This window comes from Lissotriton helveticus, chromosome 7 (genome assembly GCF_964261635.1).
Source record: "Lissotriton helveticus chromosome 7, aLisHel1.1, whole genome shotgun sequence".
In the NCBI taxonomy this organism is placed as follows: domain Eukaryota; kingdom Metazoa; phylum Chordata; class Amphibia; order Caudata; family Salamandridae; genus Lissotriton; species Lissotriton helveticus.
The window spans coordinates 315293785-315314651 of record NC_136068.1 but is presented as its reverse complement, the minus strand read 5'-3'; the positions used below and the strand labels follow the sequence as shown (position 1 = coordinate 315314651).

The 20867-nt window shown below is 47.9% G+C and overlaps 1 protein-coding gene across 6 annotated transcripts in view; it reads right to left on the bottom strand.

The window, feature by feature from the left end:
- The window catches only part of MYBL2 (MYB proto-oncogene like 2), a 230784-nt gene that overhangs the window by 15519 nt on the left and 194398 nt on the right, over positions 1 to 20867 (bottom strand). For all 6 annotated transcript variants that reach the window (XM_078652136.1, XM_078652134.1, XM_078652139.1 and 3 more), the window contains one exon: positions 1339 to 1479. In XM_078652136.1, the coding sequence (XP_078508262.1) occupies positions 1339 to 1479 (141 nt within the window). The remainder of the gene's footprint in view (positions 1 to 1338; positions 1480 to 20867) is intronic.

Here is a 20867-nt window from a genome sequence, read left to right as displayed (position 1 = left end):
GGTTCGACAACCTTCTTAGGCTTAGACTGCACCGAGAGGTCTGAAGACGTGGAGCCGACCAAGGCGACAGGCGCTTTCTGTTTCGACGGCGCCTCTACCACTTTCTGTTTTGTCGAGACCGAAGCTTTCACTTTCGGTTTCGATTTGACCAATGGCGGCTCCGTAGAAGTGTCCGTAGCCGGGCCCGGAGGCGAGACCGTGGATCCAGGTGCAAGATCATGGGTAAGGCCATGTGGCGATCCCTCGACCGGAGCCTTAGTTATTGTTCGAACGGGGCATAGCTCTTCACCTGAGCTATCTTCCGTGGCCCCATAGGCCTCATTGTGGTCTCCTACCTCGTCGACAACGTCTTCTGTGTCTAGCATTTCGACGTCTGCGTTGTAGTTGGAGTCGATATCAGCCGCTGGAGTTGAAATCGGCTCTCGATCTTCCTGCTCGTTTGCTTCTTCCCCCTCGAAAATGTTCACCGAGTCAGGGGCCGTCTGCTGGGCCTCCTGGCGCGCCGAAGTTGAATCGTCTTCTTGGAGCGAAAACGAGAACAAGCCATACAGTTGGCTTCATCGTGATCCGGCGACAGGCACTTGTTGCACACCGGGTGGACATCGATGTGGGGATACTTCGAGTTGCACACGGGACATCTCTTGAACGGGCTCCGTTCCATGATGTGTCGTTGAAAAAGTCTGGTTGCGTTGACTGGGCCTCGAGCACCGAAGAGCCACGCGACTCCTCTGAATGTCCGACTCGGGAACTGAGCCGGAACAGAGCTGGGCACCGAACGCAAGACAATACCGACGCTATAGGAAAGGCCTTTGGGACGAAAAGTAGTTGCTATCGATTCCGAAGTTGAGTGATCAAATATGCATCCGAACCCAATGGCGGAAAAAAACAATCTGGGGATGGAGTCGATGCCCATGCGCACTGTAGTCCAGGGGAGGAGCCACCTATCTCGTGATACTTCGAAGACTCTTCCAGGACAACAATGTGCAATCATCCGGACCCAACACTAGGCGGCGATCTATGCTATAGATATGAATTCAGCAGCCCACATGCCTCGAACTTAAAGGCTATGGGTTTCGATTTAGCACTATTCAAGTTCTCCTAGAGCTATGCACAGATTGTTTGCAAGGAACAATGTCCATCTGCTTGACATACCAGAGGCTCTGGTATATTCACGTTAGCACTTAAACAGAAACAAATTTCTAATGTTGTCAAACCACGAATATTAGAATTACAGTTCAGGAAAGAAAAAGCAGAAGTTATACAAACAATATCCCTGGCGTCAGCAAAATCCACAGCTTATATGAAACCATGATCAAAGAACTGTTACATTCAACTTACAGGTGCAGGTTCCGAATACTGATAACTACATTTTGAGATGTGGTCACTCCGTGCCTGCATGAATCCCCTGTTGAGCAAACTGTTCTCCTCTTTTATGCTGCAGGAGGACTCATCCAACGAATTATTGAGGAGGCTGTCGCACTGTAAAAGAGGAAAAAACATAACAATTTTACTTCTTTGGGAGAATGTGCAGCTTCTGAATGGTCTATTATCAAAGTGGCTCATAGTGCAAAGATAGCATCTGTGAGATCCAACCTTCACAAAACCACAATAAGTTCAGTTACGACAAGTTCCAGTGACTCTGGGCTGAAAGTGATTAAGACAATCAGACAATGAATTTCAAAAGGTTTCCACTAAATCGTTAGTTGACTGCCCAGCGACACAGCTTACTTGCAGATACCCAGATTCAGAGCGATTATGTGCCGTTTGACAAAATGAAAACAAGTTACTTACCTGTAACTGTAGTCCTCCAGTATTGGAAGCTTATATAGATTCACATGCCTGAATCATTCCCCGTCGTCGAGACGGGAGTCTCCGGTATAAAAAAAGCAATGCTTAGTTGGATAGCAAACTGAAAAGAGGCCTAGGCCCATTTTCCTTTTGCAACCCGTAACCTTTGTTATGTAAAAGAGACCAAACTTGTCTCTGAACCTCCTCATCCTCTAGAACATTCCTGAGATAACCTTTTGCCCTTGTGCCTTAGACACCTTTTGTGCTAAATCCAAGGTGAGCCTCTCAGGGTAGGAGGGTGAGTCGCATGTGAATCTATGAAAGCCTCCAATACTGGAGAACTACAGTTACAGGTAAGTAACTTGTTTTCTTACTCCAGTATTGGAGCTTTCATAGATTCACATGCCTGAATCAGAATAGCGAGCAGTAAACCATAGCACATTTTTTGTTACCCAAGATCTCGAACTAGGTAAATATGTAAAGTGATAATAGCAGTGTTCATATATAAATACATATAGTGAAAAAAACTTTACAAATAGTATATAATACAACATACAATAAAATGTGCCTATATCACCATCAAAGGAAGGAGGGATGGTAAAGAGGGCTCACTGTAACTGGAAAAGGTTCCTCAGTACTGCTTGTCCCACTGCCACATCCTTCTCTGCAGGTGCATCGAGGCAGTAAGGTCTGGTGAAGGTATGCATACTCTTCCAGGTAGCAGCCCTGCAGATATCCTGGAAAGGTACTCCTGGAAATAAAGCAGTGGAGGTGGACACTGCTCTTGTAGAATGGGCACGAACACCTGCATTCAACGGCTTCCCCGCCGCTTGATGACAATACTATATTGCACTTGAAATCCATCGGGCAATTCCCCTCTTTGACAACAGAAACCCCTTCCTGGGGGCACTATAGGCAACAAATAGTTGGGAAGACTTGCGGAAAGGCATTGTTTTTTTGCAAGTAGAGCTTCAGACAGCGTTGAACATCTAATGAATGAAGAACTTTTTCCGCTGCGATTGACGGTTGATGGAAAAACCTCTTAAGGATCAGCGGTTCATTTAGATGAAAATCTGTTGGCACCTTCGGAATTAACTTGGGATTAGTCACGAGGACAATCCTGTCCTCCCTTGAACTGCAAAACCGGTTCTTGTATCGTGATAGCCTGTATTTCCCAAACTCTTCTGGCTGAAGTGAGCTATTAGAAGAGCTACTTTCCAGGATAAGAATTTTAGATCTGCCCTGTGAATTGATTCGAAGGGCTGTTTCATCAATTGAGATAGAACAATGTTCAACTGCCAGAGAGGTGGAGGAGGTCTAATGGGAGGAAAAGTCTGAAACAATCCTTTTATGAACTGTTAAATAATTCTTTCAGACCACAAAGATGGAACCGAGGAAGTTCTTCTATATCGAGAAATCGCCGCCAGATTTACTTTAATAGAAGCATGGACCAAGCCAGATTTCGCTAACATCAGAATATATGGAATAATTTGATGTGCCGCTGAGTTTAGAAGATGGATATTACGTTCTTGGCACCACAAACAGAATCTCTTCCATTTCATCCTATATGTTCTGTGTGTACTTTCTGCTCTGGTATTTGCTAGAATATCTCTGCATTCTGCAGAAATATCTGGGTTGTGAAATTCGCAGTATTCAGGAGCCAGGCCGTTAAGCGCAGCGATTTTGGGTCTGGATGAAGTACTTGTCCCCGGGACATTGTCGAGAGTGACGGTATCGGTTGCAGACTAATCGGATGATCCTTCGACAATAAGAGCAACTCTGAGTTGTCTGGGCCACCACAGAGCTATCAGTATTACTTTGCATGGTTCCTTCTTTACTTTTGTGAGAACGTGTGGCAGGAGGGGAATCGGAGGAAAGGCGTAGGCAAAGACGCCTGACCATGCAATCAAAAACGCATTCCCCCAAGATCCCAGATGGTGATGCCAACTTGCGATGAACTACCATTTTTTGTTCTGCGCTGTCGCAAACAGATCCACTGTCGGAACACCCCATTTGAAGAAGATGCTTTGCAATATGTCCTGGTTGATCTCCCACTCGTGGCAGCTCGATTTCAGTCTGCTGAGAGTGTCCGCTTTGACGTTCTGATCTCCTGGAAGATGCTCCGCCTTTAGAGATACTCAGTGTTGGACAGCCCACTTCCATATCTTTTGTGCCTCCTGCTACAGGGAGAGTGATCTTGTACCTCCCTGCTTGTTGAGATAGTGCTTTGCAGTTGGTTGTGTTGTCTCTTCTCACCAGAACAGACGTTCCCCGAATTCTTGGTAGGAAAGCCAGTAATGCCAAGCCTACCGCTTTGAGATCCAGCAAGTTGATGTGAAGCTGTTGTTCTTGCAATTTCCACCGACCGCTGACCTGCAGGTCCTGCAGGAATGCACCCCCATCCTTCCAGAGATGCATCGGGGGTAATTACCAATTGAGACGGTTCGGTCAGGAAAGAAAGACCCACCAAGATGTTCCTCTTGTGGGTCCACCATGCTACTGCTTGCACCATAGTCGGCGTGATCTTCACCTTGTCCTCGAAGGATCCCTCTGCCTGGTGCCACTGACGATCCAGTTCTTCCTGTAATGGACGAATTTTTTGTCGGCAAAAAGGAATGAGAGGTATGCAAGAGGACATTGTCCCTAGCAGTGACTTGTACCTGCGTACTGAAAGACACTTTTCTCTTGTGAAATCCTTGGCAAGAGACGCGAGACCCAGTTGCCTCTGTATGGAGGGAAATGCTTTGTTTACTGAGGTGTCCAGAATCGCTCCTAGGAACGTGATCTTCCTTGAAGGCGGAAGGCACAATTTTTCCATATTCAAAGTCAGTCCCAGTTCGGTAAACAACTGTATGCATGCCGTAGTTGACGCCTGGGCTGAAGTTTCTGATGGTGCTTTTACCAACCAGTCGTCCAGGTATGGAAATACCTGGTGTTTTTGCGTCCTGAGAAAAGCTGCCACTGGTGCCGGACACTTTGTAAAAGTTCTCTGAGCGGGTTTGAGGCCAAATGGTAGCACTTTGAACTGGTAATGGTCTCCGGCCACTGCAAACCGATGAATGGGGATGTGAATATATGCATCTTGTAAGTCTAGGGTGGTCATATGATCCCCTGGGTTTAAGAGCAGAAGAATGTCTTGGAGGGTCACCATCCGGAAAGACCGCTTCTTGAGATACGTATTCAGAGATCTCAGGTCTAGAACAGGACGCCATTGGAGAGCAATCTTCTGAACCAGGAAGCGGCAGGAATAAAATCCCTTTCCTCTTTGGGAGATCAGCACCGGTTCGATTGCTCCCTTTCGGAGGATTGTCCGAATCTCCGGACGCATCTGAGATAGATGTTTGATCTCTTGACCTGTAGGTGGAGTCCAAGGTTGGAATTGAAGGAATTCTACAGTATGTCCGAATTGTATTATATTGAAGACCCATCTGTCCGTCGTTATCTTCTGCCAATGATGCAGATGGGAAGCAACTCTTCCACCCAGGGGAACTTGTGGAGGGGAAGGAATACATGTAGCAGGATTCTGGAGGTTGTCATTGTCTTTAAACACTATCCTTTCCGTGACGACCTCCTCGTCCTCTAGGAGCAGACTTTGTATAGCTCCGTTTGTTTTTGACCATATCGCTGACGGTATGGCTGTGATGATGAGGAATAAGAGGGGTATGGATTAATTACTTACCTGTAATCCTAGTTCTCTTCCAGGGGAATCCTCAAGGTCATAAGCACTAGAATATTCACGCCCATGCGCGGGACCCCGGAAACACAGTCATATATGTGATATATATATATATATATCACACACATATATATATATATATATATCACATATATATATATATATATATATCACATATATATATATATATATATATCACATATATATATATATATATATCACATATATATATATATATATATATATCACATATATATATATATATATATATATCACATATATATATATATATATATATCACATATATATATATATATATATATCACATATATATATATATATATATATATATATATATATATATATATATATGTAATATATATATATATATATATAAAACTGCAGCCTTATATACACCAGAGCTGAATAATGCTGTACGGGCTCCCCATTATATCATAAAACATGCATTAGAAACAGGGAAAAAAACAACAGCAAAACATGTTTTGATACTGTTTTAATGCTTAGCAGTCAGCAGAAAACTCTCACATAGGACTGAAAGCATATACAGCTCCCAGGCTGCATTGCAAAAACACAGTCTAAAAAGACTGAAAAGCTAACTCATAGCAACAGAGATAAACTGGCACCGTGCCTTCAAGGCAGTCATGACCCCCAGCTTTCCATCATGCCTCAGGGGAGACAGTTAGGTCAGTTGTTCTTTTCGGTGACTAAAAAGCCATGGCACAAAGAGTTGACAATACCTTTAAAATACCAGAATCCTTTGCCCGGGGAGGCGGGAGGGTTGCTTATGACTTTGATGAGAATACCCCTGGAAGAGAACTAGGATTACATGTAAGTAACTAATACTTCTCTTCCAGGGGATCCTCATCAATGGTCATATGCACTAGAATAGAATAGCGAGCCTCACTTCATCCACCTGCGGGCAAAGGAACATAATGGTAAATTAATCAATCAATCAGCTTACATAACTAAGCCTGGATAGGAAGATTTCTATCCGAAAAAATGCCTCAAGGAGGCCTGGCCCACTTGAGTATCAGCCCTGGAATCGGATTCTAGACAGTAATGCCTTGTAAAGGTGTGTACCGATCTCAGTGTTGCAGCCTTGCAAATTTCTGACATTGGAACATCATGCAAGCAAGCTACTGTGGCCGCTTTTCCCCTAGTGAAGTGTGCTTTAGGAGACAAGGGTTTATGTGCCAACTGGTAAGCCAATTTTATACAGGAAACTATCCATTTTGAAATGGATCTTTTAGAGGCTGGGGAACCTGTTCTCATGGCACCATAATTCAAAAACAATTGGTCCGATTTCCTTATGCCCTTGGTACCCTCCAGATAGAATTTATGCACTCTTTTGAGATCCAGGGAATGCAGCGACCTTAACACTAACCTGTGGTGGTGAAAAAACGGTATAATGCTCTTTTGCACACAGCGTTTGGATTTCACTTACTCGGCGCGCTGGTGTTATCGCTGCCAGGAAAGCGGCCTTCCACGACAGATGCTGTAATGTGGCCTTGTGAATGGGCTCGAAGGGAGGACCTATTGATTTGGACAGCACCAGATTCAACTCCCAGGGAGGAGAAGGAGTTTGAACTGGGGATATACTTTCTTCAACCCCTGTAGGAAATCCTTAACCAACTGCATTTGGAACAAGCATTTACAATGCAATGGTTTTGCCTTTGTTAAAGTTGGAGCTATTGGCATTGCTCTTGACATTATTTTTATTTATGTTTTTTTTTTTTAACATAAATAAATGGCATTGTCATTTACAATGCCACTAGCTTTATCTCTCGCAAATGACACACACAAACACACACAGAGCCCCCCCACACAGAGCCCCCCACACACACAGCCACACAGAGCCCCCCACACACACAGCCACACAGAGCCCCCCACACACACACAGCCACACAAAGCTCCCCACACACACAGCCACACAGAGCCCTCCACACACCCACACAGAGCCTTCCACACACACCCACACAGCACAAGCAGGCAACAGGGGCACACGGAGGCACAAGCAGGCAACAGGGGCACACGGAGGCAGAAGCAGGCAACAGGGGCACACGGAGGCAGAAGCAGGCAACAGGGGCACACGGAGGCAGAAGCAGGCAACAGGGGCACGAAAACGGAGGCACAAGCAGGCAACAGAGGCACACGGAGGCACAAGCAGGCGACAGGGGCACACGGAGGCACAAGCAGGCGACAGGGGCACACGGAGGCACAAGCAGGCGACAGGGGCACACGGAGGCACAAGCAGGCGACAGGGGCACACGGAGGCACAAGCAGGCGACAGGGGCACACGGAGGCACAAGCAGGCGACAGGGGCACACGGAGGCACAAGCAGGCGACAGGGGCACACGGAGGCACAAGCAGGCGACAGGGGCACGAAAACGGAGGCACAAGGAGTGGGCAGGCTAGGAGAGGACAGGCTGCGAGAGGACAGGCTGCGAGAGGGCAGGCTGGGAGAGGGCAGGCTGGGAGAGGGCAGGCTGGGAGAGGGCAGGCTGGGAGAGGGCAGGCTGGGAGAGGGCAGGCTGGGAGAGGACAGGGCAGTAAGGGGGAAGGACTGGGGGTGGGCAGTAAGATAAGATTGGGACAGGGGAAAAAAGGTAGTGGGGGTGGTGCAGTAGGACTGGGAGTGGCGGCAGCCGGGACGGAATGGGGGTGGCTTGGTGCTGCATAGGTAGGGACCTGTGGCAGTCGGTATTAGCGTCCACCCCACCCCTCCCCCCAGAATAGGCCTTGGGTGTGAGACAGGCTCCCAGCCTGCCCGCGGGAGACAAGTCACTGCGGCTGTAATGTGAGCCACACACCTGGCAGGCAAACAAACACCAGGCCAGACCTGCAGAGCTATCAGAGGGCGCCCAACCCCGGTTTGAAAAAAAACAAACATGCCAGGCTGCCTGAGTTATCAGAGGGGGCAGGGAGGTACCTCTACCTCTACATCTCCCCCCACCCCCCCCTCCCCCCGCCAAGTTTACACCACACATGCCCGGGATGTCTGGGTGATCACAGGGGGCTGATCACTACGCCCCCATCCCTACACGCACAGTTTACCATTCTCCACTCCCGCAGGAGCCACTTCTGTGCATTGTCACCACAACAATACACCTGGGAAGTGAGGCCACGCCCACCCTGGTGCCCTGGTGCGTGCAGGCCCGGGTGGGGCGCAGTGCCATGTTCATTACAGCTCAATGAAGCATCACCGGCGGGACTGGGCACCCCCGGGATCACCACAGCCTGGCAGGGACCCCTCCCCCGAGGGCACCCCTGCCGAGGAGGGAGGGGCGGGCAGGTAGAGTGCACCGCGTGGAGCGGGAGGGCACAGAAGGAGGGGCAAGGGGAGGTGTGTGTAAAGAAGGGGGGGGAGCAGGGACTCAAAAAAGTAAAGAAAACATGGTGAAGAGAAAATTACTTCAGTGGGTAAAGAAGGCGGAAGCAGGTGGTGAAGGGGGGCTGGCCGGGGTAAGGAAGGATTAAGAAAACAATTTAGGAATTATGGAAAGAAAGGCGAAAGAATGAGAAAGCAGAAAGGGGGGGGCTAAGGAGCGTCGGGAGGAACTAAAAGCAGAAGACATAGGAGCAGAGGGAGTAGTAAGGGAAAATAAAAAGAAAGAGTGGATCTAGCAGACAGAGTAAAGGAACGAGTCAGAGGAGACGGTTCAGGGAGGGGTAAAGGGGTGTGAGCTTGGAGGGGATGGGTCGAGGTCAGACATTGGGTTAGGAGAGTACAGAAGATATAAACACAATGAGGGTGTAAGAGGTGGGTGTAAAGTGTGCTTCATAAGTTGACTGATTGAATGCTGGGGATAGAAAAGAAGCGTATCAAAGGGGTGAGTGTGAGTAATATTGTAGGGGCAGGGAGGAGTAAAGGTAACATTTGTAAAGCACATGTTCACCCCTGGGTATCTTGGCGCTGCCTAACAGATGCTTATTCTAATCCCACTCAACGGCGCTCATTGTAAGAATGTATTTGTATTTACTATACCACTTACATCACTGCGGGGATTCGAAGCGCTTTATATAGGCAGGTATGAAAAAAACACCAGGTGCAAGTCGACCATGAGTTGACTTAAGACATAAAAAGCACGTTACCAATACATGGTCTTATACGAACACACGGGATTTGAGTTCAGTGATGTGTGTGTTGAGCAGTGAGGGCGGTGCAGTGCCTGATGAATTATAGAGGATGTATCGACATTGGGCGGCTGATGAGCCGAGTTGCCCCGCACGGATTTCAGCCTGTGGTCATGGGGTCTAACACAGATCCCCGCAGTCGGTACACGCATGACTTCGCCGAGCCATCAACCACGTGGGGGGGGGGGGGGGGGGGAGGTTAGAAGAAAGCATTAGAAAAAGGGTGATTGGATCGAGGGGGGGCAGCAGAAAGGGGGGTGGGGTGCAGACGGCTGGGCAGAGGAAGAAGAGACGGGAGGGAGGAGAGGTGAGAGAGGTGCTGCAGTGGAAGGAAGCACGAAGAGAGATAGTTATTAGCCAGGGGGGGGGGAGAATGACGGAGCTAAGAGAAGGGGATGGGGGAAGTCACAGTAATGACTGAAGGCGAGGAGTGACTGCCCTGGCATGAGAGGGGCAGTGTTAACCCCAGTTCACCCCATACCACCCAGGCTGGCCAGCATTCATTTAGTCACTGCTTCTTGCACAGCGCGGCGCGTCACCTCGCGACCGCCTCACAGCACTTTATTTCTATTCGTTTTGCTCGTGGTATTTATAGCGCCCAGAGGTACCACTTCTTAGAAGCATAGCAACGCCCGTGACTTCTAGGTGCTGTACAAGGGATCTTCGATAGGCTTTCAAAAGAGGAACAGTGGAGGGGGAAACGATCGAGAAATGTTCAGGACTCAACAGCAGCCCCATCCATTTCTGAAAACGCACGCCTTCTCTCTCTCACATCACGCAGCTTTCCTCGCGCTGCCTGTAACTCCTCTCCGCGCTATCCTGTGCGTGCCCCCGCCCCATCCTGTACCTTTCACCCTGCTGCCCCAACCCTCTTCTGCTGCATCTTTCCCTGCTATGTTCACTCAGCCATTCTCACATATATGGCACTCAGCACCAGTCCAACACAAGTGGCAAGCGCCTTGAAGCAGCTGCCTTCCGGGAGCGACATTGGGCGGCTGATGAGCCGAGCGGCCCCGCACGGATTTCAGCCTGTGGCCATGGGGTCTAACACAGATCCCCGCATGACTTCGCCAAGCCATCAACCACGGGGGGGGGGGGGGGGGGGGGGGGGGCATTTAGAAGAAAGCGTTAAAAAAAAGGGTGATTGGATCGAGGGGGGGCAGCAGAAAGGGGGGTGGGGTGCAGACGGCTGGGCAGAGGAAGAAGAGACGGGAGGGAGGAGAGGTGAGAGAGGTGCTGCAGTGGAAGGAAGCACGAAGAGAGATAGTTATTAGCCGGGGGGGGGGGGGGGGGGGGGGGGGAATGACGGAGCTAAGAGAAGGGGATGGGGGAAGTCACAGTAATGACTGAAGGCGAGGAGTGACTGCCCTGGCATGAGAGGGGCAGTGTTAACCCCAGTTCACCCCATACCACCCAGGCTGGCCAGCATTCATTTAGTCACTGCTTCTTGCACAGCGCGGCGCCTCACCTCACGACCGCCTCACAGCACTTTATTTCTATTCGTTTTGCTCGTGGTATTTATAGCGCCCAGAGGTACCACTTCTTAGAAGCATAGCAACGCCCGTGACTTCTAGGTGCTGTACAAGAGATCTTCAATAGGCTTTCAAAAGAGGAACAGTGGAGGGGGAAACGATCGAGAAATGTTCAGGACTCAACAGCAGCCCCATCCATTTCTGAAAACGCACGCCTTCTCTCTTTCTCACATCACGCAGCTTTCCTCGCGCTGCCTGTAACTCCTCTCCGTGCTATCCTGTGCGTGCCCCCGCCCCATCCTGTACCTTTCACCCTGCTGCCCCAACCCTCTTCTGCTGCATCTTTCCCTGCTATGTTCACTCAGCCACTCTCACATATATGGCACTCAGCACCAGTCTAACACAAGTGGCAAGCGCCTTGAAGCAGCTGCCTTCCGGGAGCGTAAGGTACACCAAACAACTCCTCTACCAGAGAAAAGCACATTGAGGCTGTCTGCAAAGAGGCACATGGAGTAAGCACTATGCAGTCATACAAGTGGCAGAAAGTGCTATAAACATGCTGATAAGACACGATAAATAACTCCGACGAGCACACAAAAGCGCCATGAAGCAGCTTGTCACATGTTGCATTACAGAGAACCGATCTAGCTGGGCTCGACATCATGTTCGGAAGAAAGCATGTTTCCAGCCTAGGTCTCACATTTAACATGACAGCCTCATGCGTTCATGCATCTTGCTCTTTCCTGCCGGGACTTGCCAAACAGAAGCGCTGCAGTGCTTGTCTTGTCACGAAGAGCAATGGACGTCTTCTGGGTGCCGTCAATGCCGGACCAGATTCGGGGGCGTTCCCGAGAATCGGCTTTCAGCTGACGTAGCGTGACGTAGCCAAAAGGGAAAAATTCTCGGGAACGCCCCCGAATCTGGTCCGAGATTGACGGACAGAGCCTTCTCCCAATGGCTAGCCTCCATTTATGGAGCTAGTCAATGGGAGCAGGGGGCGAGTCCCTGTTCCCCACTGTAAGACATAAGATTTTGCTAGCGCATGCGTACTTCGTACGCATTTTGCTAGGCAAAACCTAAAAAGGAAGGTTGGCTGGGTGATTTTCTGTACGCCGTAATGGCTGACAAATGAACACTTATTGAAGCATATTTTAAACCCGCTTTAGCCAGATATAGACGGTAAGGAAGAATGACATCTTCCTGTCTCATCGTAGGGTCAAAATGATTTTCAACACACCATAGGAAGAACCTCTTCCACTTCAACGCGTATGACGCTCTTGTGGAGTTCCTTTTCACTTCTTTCAGAATATGCATGCAGTCCTGCGGCAGATTTAAGTGTCCGTGTTGTAAGACCTCAGGAGCCACGCTGCCAAGTTCAGGGAGGGAAGGCTGGAATGAAGAATCCTCCCGTCCATCTTGGTTAGCAGGTCCGCTCTGTACAGTAGCCTCCAGTGGGGGAATACCGATAGCTGAAGAAGGTCCGGGTACCACCACTGACGTGGCTAGCCTGGAGCTATCAGAATCATCTTCATGTTGCATCTGATGAGCTTGGACACCACCTTTGGGATCAGAGGCAGAGGAGGAAAGGCGTAGGCAAATGTCTCTGACCAATCCATCAAAAGCGCCTTCCCCCTTGTCCCTGGACGGTGGAATCTGGATGCGAAGGCGTGGCATTTTTTGTTTTTGTCGTCTGCAAATAAATCTATTGATGGACGACCCCACTGTTGGAAAATATCTGCCACCACCTAGTAGTGCAGCACCCAGTCTGGCTGATCTTCGAAGTGCCGACTGCGTGAGTCTGCCTTGACATTCTGCTCTCCTGGAAGGTGCACTGCCACTATTGAGAGGTTTCGAGCTAGAAGCCAGTGCCAGATCGCTTGAGCCTCCAGGGAGAGAGGGCGAGAGCGCATACCACCCTGTTTAGATAATACATGGTGGTAGTGTTGTCTGTTCGGACCAGGATCGAGTTGGACTTGATTGACGGTAAAAAGGCTTTCAGAGCAAGATGGAGTGCTCGTAGCTCCAGCATGTTTATGTGGTAGGACTGTTCCTTTGTGGACCACCGGCCCTGCATTTGAAGGCACCCCATGTGTGCCCCCATCCCTGCAGAGATGAATCAGTTACCAACGATTACATTGGAACTGGTTGATGGAAAGGGACTCCCACCAACAGATTCTGCGGCCGAGTCCACCACTTAATGGATGATTTCGCTGCTTGGGAGAGCACGATCCGATCTTCCCAGCAACCCGTTGCTTGGTCCCATTTGTCTTCTAGATCTTGCTGCAACGGTCGCATTCTCAGCCTGGCGTTGGGGATGAGAAATATGCAGCAGGCCATTGACCCCAGCAGAGATGCAACTTGCCGGACTGCTGGGCGTTCTGTCTGGCGCAGAACTTTGCACTTCTGCTGCATTGAAGAAAGTCTCTCCCCCGAAGGAAAGCTCTTCCTTTGTTTGTATTCAGAGTCGATCCCAGATAGTGGATCGTCTAGGTGGGCTGTTCCACAGAGTTCTCCATGTTGACATGAAGGCCCAGATCGTGTAGTTGCTGTAGACAGACTTGGAAGTTTTTCGTAGAAGGGTTGCTACTTCCTGCCGGAGCAACTTTAGTTGGTGAGGACGAGATCTTTTTGGAGGAATGTCCTTTGGAAGCACATGAAAACGTAATGCGTATCCATTGCGCAGTACATCAAGCACACAACGATCTTTCGTGATGTTGCACCACTCTGCCAGCTGACGCAAGAGGAAGCCACTGTTCATGGCTTTCCCACCGATCTGGCCGTGGCAGAGGACTGTTACTGGTGACCACCTCTACCTCTGTTCGATTTAGGGCCCGGATATTGCGACTTGCCTTGGTTTTTACCTTGGGACCATTGAGGGGGTTGAACCCTCTGTTGGTATCCCTTGCGCAGGTTGGGTCTATAACACTTTTTGTAATCCTCCTTTTTCTCCAAACCCACGGCTTTGAGGGTATCGAGTTCCGCCTTCATCCTGCCAATTTCCTCATCTGTATGGGTGCCAAATAGAGACGAGCCGGAAAACGGAGATTTAGGATTCTCTTCTGAGCATCAGGCTTGAGTGGTAGACATTTCAATTTTGAGCCCCTCTTTGAAGCACATCATGGTAGGTGTTGATGTCATCTTTCGGAGACACCCTCGATACAGGGCTGTGCAATAGGGTAGGGGAAAAATCCCTCTTCGATGATCTGGTGGAAGAGGAAGACCACGACGGTGTCAGTCTCCTTCTGTGATGGGAACTATGCCTCCGTTCCCGCGACCTGCCCGAGCGTTCCTCCCGTCTGGGAGAACGCGATCTGTCCACTTCCTGCACCAATCTTTGCAGAGGTGACCTATGGATGGGACTGGTATATTCCTGCATCCACTGTGTCTCCCCAGTATCCTTGTTCCAGTGATGCAGGGGGAGGAGCCATCTCAGAGACAAGTGCACAGCAGGGGAAGCCTCCCTGTGCTGTGGTGGAGTTTTATGAACAGGTCTGCTGGATTCTGGAGAGGCTGACCTCGTAGAAGGATGTCTGGAGGAATGAGAGGAAGAATGACGAGAAGCGGATTCTGTCACCAGAAACACCGATCCTTCTCTAGACCTCACTGAGGTAGGCATTGACATCGGACGTGCGCCTCTCGATGTCAAACAGGACCTTCTCCTCGACGACGATGTCTGGACATCCCTTTGTTTCGACGTTAAACGTCGACGGCAAACGCCGCAGTGCAGTTCCAGATGAAGGGGCTCTGCTCCTCGACTCCGAACGTCACCTTGTTGACGACAGCGGAGGGCTCTTCTTCCTAGACGTCGATCGTCGTCGAGACGACGGCGGAGGGTTGTCGATCCTCGGCGGCGATCGTCGAGACGACGGCAGAGGAGTTACTATTTACTCGACGCCGATAGTCGTCGAGAAGACGGCGGAGGAGTTCCTATCCTCGACGCCGATCGTCGCCGGGTTGACGACGGCAGAGGATCACGAGTCTTCGGAGTCGACGACGTACCTGGATGTCAATGTCTTCTCGACATTGCCTTTTCTGAGACAAATGACCTACCGATGGCAGATTTTTCAGCGCCGAGCCCAAAGCTTATGTAGAAGGGTGAGGGATCTTGCTTCTTGAAAGAGAGCTAGACCTCATGGAACCCTTCCTCATCTGTGATCTGCCTCTTGAGGATCTTTCTGCCAGCCCATACAGAAAAATTCTTTCTCTGTCCTTTAAAGTCCTTTTGGACAGGGTCTGGCAATGAGGCACATATATAATTGTGTTTCCGGGGTACCGCGCATGGGCGGGAATATTCTAGTGCTTATGACTTTGATGAGGATACTCTGGAAGAGAACTTCCCTGTTGTTAACCCCCTATATAGGATGATTGGCCTCTACCTCAGGCACCTCGAAAGGGCACTTTACGGTACTGTAGTGTACCAAGGGCCTTTGCAGTATCTGTATCTTTGTTGATTCCTTGAAGTGCCTCATCCACTTGTTTCTTAAACAAATCTTCTCCGTCTAATGGGAGATCTAGAATTTTATTTTGGACCTCTGGTCTAAAGGCAGTCGCCCTTAACCATCCTCAACACTGTAGAACCGCAGCACCTCCAAGCGAAAGGAAGGCTGTGGTCGCGATATCCATCGCACAGTCAATGACTTCAGCCGCAGCCCTTTCTCCCTCCTGGAGAACCTTTCGCCTTCTGCCTATTGTCTTCCGGAATGCGGTTCATGTATGGTGCCATATCGCACAACATCTGCCTGTCGTATCTGCCCAGAATGGCAAGGGCATTCGCTGCTTTAACGAGGAGAGCAGACATGGATGAAAACCTCTTTCCCTCATTGTCTAAAAGTCTCCCCTCTCTGTCAGGAGGTGCTGATATAGGCGCAGAGGGATACTTGGATTTCTGTTGCGCCGCTTGAGAAATTCTGGAATCCAGCTTAGGATGGCCCAGTAAACACGCTGGTGCATGTAAAGGAGCTTTATATTTCTTTTCTCATCTAGCGAGCACAGGTGTAACTGTCGCCGGTGTCTTCATCGCTTTTAAATCTTCTTCCCACACATGGCTAACAATTGGGATAGCCCGAACCAACTTATGCAATGGATCTAATGAATGAAGAGCTTTTTCCGCTGCGATTGACGGTTGATGGAAAAACCTCTTAAGGATCAGCGGTTCATTTAGATTAAAATCTGTTGGCACTTTCGGAATTAACTTGGGATTAGTCCCGAGGACAATCCTGTCCTCCTTGAACTGCAAAACCGGTTCTTGTATCGTGATAGCCTGTATTTCCCAAACTCTTCTGGCTGAAGTGAGCTATTAGAAGAGCTACTTTCCAGGATAAGAATTTTAGATCTGCCCTGTGAATTGATTCGAAGGGCTGTTTCATCAATTGAGATAGAACAATGTTCAACTGCCAGAGAGGTGGAGGAGGTCTAATGGGAGGAAAAGTCTGAAACAATCCTTTTATGAACTGTTAAATAATTCTTTCAGACCACAAAGATGGACCCGAGGAAGTTCTTCTATATCGAGAAATCGCCGCCAGATTTACTTTAATAGAAGCATGGACCAAGCCAGATTTCGCTAACATCAGAATATATGGAATAATTTGATGTGCCGCTGAGTTTAGAGGATGGATATTACGTTCTTGGCACCACAAACAGAATCGTATAGGAAGCATTCAGTTTGTGTTGTAGCCATTGGAAGCTGTAACTTCTTCGCAGCTCTTTCCATTAAATTATGGAATCCAATGATATCCACCAGCAGGAATCAACAGGTACTGGTGCGGGAGATGCCGAAGATGGAATCAGGTAATCATCCCATTCCTTGTTGGGATCTGTTATTTCTCCCTCTTCCTGGTCATCATCGTCCGTGGTGACAGGATCCTGGTGGTGTTCTGTTTGAGGAGTGGGAGGCGTAACTTCTTGTAGTGACTCCCTGCTCCTAACTGGAGTAGTAGGGATGGAACATGGATGCGAGACAGGGATTTCCTGAGAAGCTGGTGTCGGCTGAAATCTCTTTTTATAGTCTGCCAGAATAAACTGCAGATCCATCATCATGGACGATGGCATGCCAACCATCTCCTCCTGGTACCCTTGGCGATAGTGTTGTTGCGGAGGATACTGGTACTCCCCATATCCCTCCTCATAGTCATCATGCTGACATTTCACATGTAGTTGTGAGGGACTACTGGTGTATCCAAAGGGTCAGTCGTCGTCCTCTTCCTCTGAATCCTGCTTCTCTAGTAGGTGTGATGGCACCAGAGGAGTAATCTTGCTTGGGGAGGTGATCTCTGGTGTAATCCTCCTCTTCCGGACAATTTCCAGATTTTCTGGAATTTCCCTCGTCGACGAGATCACCGTCAACGCCACAGTCGTCGATGTCGTCGTTGACACCAGGCGTAGAGAACTATCCGTCGTCGACAAAAGTCACCGTCGATGACGATCCAGTCATCTACATGGTCGCTGTCGATGTAACCGGCGTCAACACCACCGTCGACTATGACGTAGTCGACGGAGAGGCCACTGTAATAGGCAATGATGGTGTCTTTGATATGAGCTTTACCTCAATCTTCGTCGTCGATGATGGTTTCTTCAGCGACGATGCAGGTTTCTTCGATTTTACCTCAGGAGGCATATAAGACGGCTTGCTGAAGGGTTCTTTGACCTGAGGAGGTGATTTTGAGTGCTCAGAATTAGTCTTTTTCGATGTTTTTTCTCCAGAAGAATGTCCTTTACTCTCCTTTTCCACAGATTGAGGACATTTTGAAGGACGGCGCCTAGAAGACTCATGAGTGGTCTTTTTTAGGGCCTTCTCAGGACGTTCCCCATAGGAATTTGTTTGAGGAGATTTTCTTCTCTTTTGAGATCTCCTAGATGTTGAGGAGGAAGCCTCATCACTGTCACTGGAGATAACCTCCTTTCTGGCCTTTAGCTTTTGAAGTCATATCAAAGGGCGCCCTTCACGATCTCTCAGAATCTTACTTGAGAAAGTGCGACATACCTTACAGTCTTTGGCCTGGTGATCCGGGTATAGACAGTAAATGCAGTCAGTATGAGTGTCATCAGTGTAGAGCCTCTTCTTGTAACAAGTGGCACAGGCTCTAAATAAACCTTTCTTCTCCTTTCCAGACATTCTCTAAAGAATGTATTTGAAGGCAGTCCATAGTACAGAATCCAATTGCATTTTTAAGAACAAAGTTCTTCAATAAGGTTGAAAAAAGCAGAATTTGAGCAGAGCTCAAAGAAGACTCCCTTGCACAATGTGCAGTAGAAAATCTGAGGGGCAAAAGGTTCTCTCAGGAGTGTTCTAGAGGGTGAGGAGTTCTGATTGGTTCAGGGACAAGTTTGGTCTCTTTTACATAACGAAGGTTATGGGTTGCCTAGGCATCTTCTCAGTTTGCTATCCAACGAAGCATTGCTGTTTTATATACCGGAGACTCCCGTCTCGACGACAGGTAATGATTCAGGCATGTGCATCTATGAAAGCTCCAATACTGGAGTAAAATGTGCCTTCTATAATTTAAGGGCCACACTAGGTAATAGCATATTATAGGATGTAAAAGTCCTACATGGCAAAAGAGAGGATGACTGGAATGCACTTGAACTAATAGTCTACAGTCTGTGCGCCAATACAAAAAGAGAAAGAATTTACTAACTTATATGACATCCCTGGTGCGGTCATGCATTTAATTGATCAAAATGGACTTTAGTTCCTACAAGGAATTGAATGTTTTCAAGAGAGCATCTGGTTTTATTATGGAAACTGAAGGAGGTATGGTACACAGTAAAGTCTGGTGTGCAGGTTTTAAGACCACAATACAAAAACCAGAATGTGATACACAGATGCACATTAAATATGAACAGTGATCAGAGGACATATGGGATACAGGAAGTAGTGCTTTTAGATGCAGGATGTAATCCATATCGAGCTGGGGGGCGGTTTTGCTACACCTGGTCCACCAGATGGCAACGCCTGATCGATGCAATGAAGGGTTGTGTGCTATGAAGGAAAATTGCACAGCATGTCATGCATAGAGAGTATGCAGTATTGTCTCCATCTACTGTCCCGCTATTTTAAGACCTCACAGTTAGAAATTAGAAGCATGTACTGCCTCATGGCAAACTAATTACGTATTCTTTGAAGCGAAGCTCAGCAGGGTGACAGTCTATGGATGAATTTGTTCCTTGTGCATAGCGCATAGTGATATCAAAGAGGTCTTAATGTTCTGTGATACTGTAAAATTGGTGGCATGCTGCAAAACTGCCGAATTATACTTTGATACTCCAACTATTGAAAATGAACTGAATATGGAATACCGCAGGTACACAGGGAGAGAAAAACCAAGCATTGGCATAGCCAATAGGTATCTCCTTTGGGACCTTAAGTATTTAGCCATGCAGCGCACTACCCTGGGTGCTACAACATCTACTGTTATTTTCTGTACCCCTGGTGAACGGCCACACACACCCAAGGATGAGCTTCCGTGTTATTTAATGAAAATATGACAGTCTCTTCAAAATTCAAAAAAGTGTATTTCTTTAACAAAGATGCTTTGACATTAAGAGGCACATTATAGCACTGCATTACGAAGTACTTATTTAATGATTTTTTTCTACCACTGGTAGTCTGAACTTCTCGATCTGTAAGTGCTTTTATATGCGATAATGAAAAAAAAAGAGTTTTAGTGAAATGAGATACAGAGGCACGTTAAACCATGACATATTAAATATCCAAAACTCTAAAGCATCAAAAACTAAATCCCATTGCTTAAGCTCTCAAGAACTATACAAGAAATCCAACCTAAACCCTTCACAAAGGAACCCAATGACCCACCTAGCCCCCCAATAAAAGAAACTGTTGACCTTCAGGAAACAACTCAAGGCACACCCATACCGCTTGCTTCAACACTCCACTTGGTTAGTCTTGAGAAACAGCCTTTTATACAATGGAATTTCCACCAACACCCCAAAAACCCCAACCTACCAGCCAGTAAACACTATTCAAGACTCATGAGTTCCGCCAACATTTAACAGACTCAGCTAGCGACTGATACGGTCTGCCAAAATTCTATTGAAGAAAGTTACTAGTGGTGTGGTGCTCCCTAAATGGATTCTCAAAGACATCACTGTGGATCATCTTGAGACAGACCAAACAAACAGAAATTAGAGGTGAATTAATGTAACATGAAGACTTGCAGCAGGCACAGCCACAAGGTCAAGGGAGAAAAGCTCAGACTTAAATAAATATACGCAGAGACAGGAATGCCCTCGACTCATATCGTTACACAGAAGGTACTCTAAAAGCAGGTTCAGCAATTGCTTCTGCGGTATGATAAATTAAATAGTAGCACGTTCCCTCCTCAGCAACCATTTATACAACACCAAAAAGGGGTTCTACACCAAAAACAGAACCACATACAATATCTTCACCGTACTCCTAATGAATGGCGTAAAACATTTTTTTGCCAACATTTCTTTCCTCAATCTAGCACCATCGACTGAACGTAGTGGGCAGATTCACAAATTCAAAAAGTAATTCCCCTAGGATTATTCTTCAGTTTGGATCAAATTCCTTTCTTTAATGGGATACATAGAAGATCAAGTGTGCTCAACGCATCGTAACACATTTTTAGATTTTCTTGAGTACTTCAGTGAACTGGAGTATGCATGTAAATTAGCTGTAAATGATATGCCAATAAGCAAGACATGAGCCTGAAGGTATACACCACATTTTACAGGCAGTCCCATTGATAATGACCACAAACACATTCCTAACCCCAAGTGTGCAACTGTTGCAG